The sequence below is a fragment of the Dipteris shenzhenensis genome, chromosome 27 (genome assembly GCF_047967505.1).
Source record: "Dipteris shenzhenensis isolate YYH24624 ecotype China chromosome 27, Dip_SZ_1.0, whole genome shotgun sequence".
Classification (NCBI taxonomy): domain Eukaryota; kingdom Viridiplantae; phylum Streptophyta; class Polypodiopsida; order Gleicheniales; family Dipteridaceae; genus Dipteris; species Dipteris shenzhenensis.
The window spans coordinates 39,017,248-39,022,696 of record NC_141622.1 but is presented as its reverse complement, the minus strand read 5'-3'; the positions used below and the strand labels follow the sequence as shown (position 1 = coordinate 39,022,696).

The 5,449-nt window shown below is 43.3% G+C and overlaps 1 protein-coding gene across 1 annotated transcript; it reads left to right on the top strand.

The window, feature by feature from the left end:
* The first annotated feature begins 1,462 nt into the window (after positions 1–1,462).
* On the top strand, positions 1,463–4,966 carry LOC147884273 (pentatricopeptide repeat-containing protein At3g53360, mitochondrial-like). The gene has a single exon (XM_087398077.1). It carries the CDS (start codon positions 1,691–1,693, stop codon positions 4,283–4,285), a length of 2,595 nt encoding a protein of 864 aa, XP_087254203.1. The 5' UTR covers positions 1,463–1,690; the 3' UTR covers positions 4,286–4,966.
* Positions 4,967–5,449: the final 483 nt, after the last annotated feature.

Genomic DNA, 5,449 nt, shown 5'->3' with positions numbered 1-5,449 from the left:
GTTGGGATAGCCACAAATAGGAGAGGGGAAAGATTTGGCTAGCCAATTGAGGAACCATAAAGTACAACTAAAGTTGGATGAAGATGGAGGAGAAGGAGAGGGGGAGAAGGGAAAGAGAGTGTGAGAGGAGAGAAGGCATTACTATTAGGAGCTTGCTAAGGTGTATTATAGGAGTTTTGGGTTTTAGTTGCTATTAGGAGCTTGCTAGGATCAAGATTAGGTATATCTTCTTAATTGTGCTTACATTGGTAATTTCGATGTTATTATGATGCAAGCAGAGATAAATATAAGTGATCATGTCATTTATCCCTATATAATCTTGCCATCATCACGAATCAACCTCACATGAATAGACGTGAGGCCAATGCTTGCATTGTATGCACGATTGACCTTATACTATCATGTGCACAATTACGAGGCATGGGTTGTGACCTTATGCTATTATGCTCAATGTACCCATTGTTGGTAAGTTAAAGTAAACCATGGTTAAGTCTAACTAAACTCACATAAGACAACTCATAAAACTTATGAGAGTGAACATCTTCAGTGCAAGATCTTCATTGCAAAGTATCTTGAGGTACACTCTTTTATGGGAAAGCTATGCCCAAAAAAGTAGCATGTTTTGGTGCATGGTCCTTGTAACATCCTTGCCAATGTATATAGAATGATTAAGCATTCCAAATAATCCCTTATTTGATGTGTTTTTTTAAGAAAAGGGGGAAATGGGTGCCCCTTTTCCTTTTTCATGGTCCCCCCCTTCCCCCAAACACTCACACACCTGGCCAACTACACTACTCGGGGGCCTATGTTGATGGGCAATTGCTCTCCCCATGAGGGATTTTGGACACGAGCAATTGCTCAGGTGGGCAAGTGTCCAAACCTCATGAGTTGCCGCTACTCTACCATTTTTCATTGTCGATAGGCATTTCATACAACACAAAGGCAACCCACCAAAAATAACCAATCTTTAACCTATTAACCACAGACATGAGAAAAAAAAAAGAGAGGACACTTGGTAGCTTAGTGGAGAAGAGCCTGCCACATGTTACAAAGAAGCACCTCTTGGATGGAGGCTTGGAGACGGGAAGAGACAAGAGGCAGGCTTTGAGTGGGGAGGAGGTGGAAAGACAAGAGGCAGCTTTAGGGGAGAGGAGACAGAAAGTACATGGAATGGAGGAGATGGAAGTTCAACTTTGGGAGGAAGGAGGAGATGGAAGGTTAATGGAATGAAAGGAAGAGATGGAAGGTCTCACAGCCGTTAAGACAAATTTCAAAAGCCAATCCAAGTATGCAAGGTGAATTGATTACTGGTTGGCTGAGGAAAGATCCACCTTCAGATGGGGAGTGGTTGAGGGTGCAAAGCACTCGTGCAATACAACACAAAGGCAACCAACCAAAAATAACCAAGCATTAGTAGCACTGCAGTCCATTAAAGAATGGAATTTTAAATTTTCTAGGCTTTTTAACGTTAGTTAATTTCGTGCATCGTACAGAATAGGCAATCTGCATCGATCATACCTCGCATTTGCTTTGGATCTAAACATATTGCTGGACCCTCAAGCAAACTAATGCTTTTGCTGTTGGGGTGTCGAGAGTGAAATGCCCAGAGAAAGATCGGTAAGGTATTGGAGATAAGGTTTGGATACTTTGCCTCCCACTGCAGACCTTTTCTTCATGTTTTGAATCTTGAATGGTAAGATATCCTCCTGTTCTTTCTGGGTTCGTGACATCTATTTCAACTTCTCAAAGCAATACTGGGAATGGAGGAGCTTACGGATCTGGAAGGAGGAACCCGTGTGAGGAAGAATGGCTAGAGAAGGCATTTCAGACCGTGGAACTTCTAGACCAACGGGGAATCGCTGTATCAAGGGATATCATTTACTCCCTCCTGCAAGGATGTATAAAAAAGAAAAATTTGACAGCTGGAAGGCGGGTACATTCCCTTATGGTCAGCAGGGGGCTCGATTCAATTGGCTGTTTTGGGGATCACCTTATCCGACTTTTTGCCTCGTGTGGGAGCTTGCTGGAAGCTCATCGAGTATTTTGCAATATTTCAAAACCAACAGTGTATACATGGAATGCGATTATTGCAGCGCACACTAATCTTGGACAGAGCGAGAAGGCTTTTGAACTGTATAAAAGAATGCAGCAGGAGGGCATGGAGGCAGACAAAGTCACGCTAGTATGCACCTTGAAAGCTTGTAATATCATAGGAACTATAGAGCAGGGGAGGCTGATACATGATCAGATTATCCGAAATGGAGTTGCTTCGGATTTAGTTGTTGGGAACACTCTTGTTGACATGTATGGCAAATGTGGGAGCCTAGAGGAGGCCCGCAAGGTGTTTGATGGGTTGCAAAATCGAAATGCTGTATCGTGGGGTGCCATCATCACAGGATATGCTCAGCAAGGTCATGGCGCTTCTGCTCTTGAGCTCTTTGAGAAAATGCAACAGGAGGGGATTGAGCCAAGCAGAGTTATAATTTTGGGCATCTTGAAATCATGTGGCACTGTGGGAGACATCAGGCAGGGTAGGCTGATACACGACCAAATTATCAGAAGTGAACTGGAAGAAGAATTAGCCCTTGGGAGCTCCCTCATTGACATGTATGCCACGTGTGGAAGGTTGGAGGAAGCATATGCAGTTTTTGATAAATCACCAAACCAGGATGTGGTGTCATGGGGTGCAATGATCTCAGGATATGCCCATCATGGGCTTGGGCACTGGGCTCTCGACCTTTATGAGAAAACGCAACAAAAAGGCATAAAGGCAAATAAAGTTATATGTCTAGGCATTTTGAAAGCGTGCAGCAGCATAGGAGCCCTAGGGCAGGGCAGGCTTATGCATGTGGACATAGTTAGAACTGAATTGGAAGCAGACCCAGTGATTGGGAGCAGTCTCGTCGACATGTATGCCAGGTGTGGAAGTCTTGTGGAGGCTCAAAATGTGTTTGACAATTTGCTAGATCGAGATGTCGTGCTGTGGAATACAATAATTGCTGGATATGTCCAGCATGGGCATGTTCTTTCTGCTCTTGAACTTACTGAGAAAATGTTGCAAGAAGGCATAAAACCTAAACGAGAAACCTTTCTATCCTTGTTGAAAGCATGTGGCATGGGAGCTGCAGGGGAGGGCGAGCTAATACACAATGAGATAATCAAGAGTGGATTGGAGCTAGACGTGGTCCTTGGGAGTGCCCTTGTTGATATGTATGCAAAATCTGGAGATTTAGATTCTGCACGCCAGATATTTGACAAATTGCCGAATCGTAATGTAATATCATGGGGTGGAATGATAGCAGGGTGTGTTCAGCATGGGCATAGTCTCAGTGCTCTTGAGCTTTTTGACAATATGCATTGGTGGATCATAAAGCCAGACAAAGCTACACTTTCATGCATGTTAAAAGCATGTGGTAGTGTAGGAGCCCTACGGCAGGGCAGGAATGTACATGAGCTGATCATTAGAAATGAATTCGACTCAGATTTAATTGTTGTTTGCACTCTTGTGGAAATGTATTCCAAATGTGGCAGCTTAGCAGAAGCCAGCAATGTGTTTGATGAATGCAAGAGTCGAGATATTGTCTCATGGGGTGCAATGATTGCAGGATATGCACGACATGGCGATTTCAAGCTGGCTAGTCAATGTCTTGATGACATGCAAAAACAAGGCTTGAAACCAGTTAGTGTGATCTTCAATAGTATGCTTGCTGCTTGTAGTCATGCAGGTTTACTGGAAGAAGGCCACAGATACTTCAAATCCATGAGCAAAGACCATGGTATCACACCTGACAAGGAGCACTATAGCTGTATGGTTGATCTTTTGAGCCGTGCAGGACAGCTGAATGATGCTGAGACTCTATTGCGATCCATGCCTATTCTGCCAGATGTTATCATGTGGACGTCTTTGCTCACAGGTTGCAGAATATACGGCAATGTGCAATTGGGAAGACGATGCTTTGATGAAATTCTTCAAGTAAATCCGAATAATGCTTCTGCTTATGTGCTCATGTCAAATATCTATGAAAATGCACGGATGTGGGAAGAGTCTGACCGAATTCAGGAGCTGAGAAAATCCGCAGTAGCACGGAAGCAGCCTGGAAGGGCCTGGATAGAGGTCAGCAATCAGGTCTTTCAGTTTGATGTGGGCAACAAATTCTACCCACAGAGTGATGACATTAGTAACAAGCTAAAGATTTTAAGCAGGCCAATGAAGGAGGAAGGATTCCTGCCGCAAGTGGACTTAGTTTTGGCTCCAGTCTCACAGGAATATACGTTGTGTGGGTAATCGATTGTCAGAAGCTGACTGGTGCAAGCTGAATCTGTATGTTTCCTGAGTGTCATCATGTCTTGAAGATCTCTGCAATGGGAATCGAAATATGAAGTTGCTGGGATGGGCAGACTTTTGCGAAGAGTACTCTAGGCACTTGAAAACATGTTATGCAAGAGAATTTTTGGGCGGCGCTCATTTGCGAACATATGTCATCGCACAAGACAGGGATATTACTATGGATGTCTCTGCAGCTTCCTTGAGCAAGTTGCTGACAGCCTTTCAATTAGCAAGATGAAGTGATGGTGAGTTAATGTGCTGCCATCAGGGAAGGGGAGAGGAAGTCAGCTTTGTAATAAGTTGACGTTTTGAATATCCGTCTTGGCAAGGTCAATGCTAGGCTCTTGTGCATGAGAAACGTAAGTCCATTGGATGGGTGTGCCTTGCTCGCACAACTATTATTTTCCTGTGACCTAAGAGACCTTGGACCACCTCTAATTCATTTGGATGTGTATTCAGATTGACAATAATCTAGAAGAGAAGCTGGGCTAAGTGTGCACTGTACATGTTATTTGCAATCTTTGGGGATACACAGGAGGAGCATGGGCTAACGTGCAATTATGCATTTGCATGCAAGCACCTTTCTTCATGCACTGAGTTGCTGTGCTGACTGGACTTTGGTCATTAACCATTGCTAAGATGTTCGGAAAATCTCTTGGGGTGTGTGTGTTCCTTTTGTCTTTTGCAGTAGAACGATTCACCCTGATTTCGGTGCAAGTGATTGATATGGCATGCTTTCACTGCAAGTCCCTTGGTTGCCTAATTCAGTTCGTATATTAGAATCCATCCTTCACAATGCTTACCTGTCATGGCTATCTTAGCCCTGCTGGCTTTGATTTTGATTATTGATCACTGCATGTGATTGGTATAGTGTGCTGTTACTAGAAGGCGTATCGCAGCTTAAATGGAAAGGATCTTTTTGCTGCACGTAATATTTTTACACAGACAAATAGATATGGGTCATGCTTGTCTTTTACTAGATTTTTTCATGTGCAGTAGCCTTAGCATGAACGTTTTTTTTAAATTTATACATTATATAATTTTAACAGATTAAAGTACAGACGTGAACCCGGAACCTGAAACGTGAAGCAAGTGAATATAGAGTGGAACCTGGAACTTGAA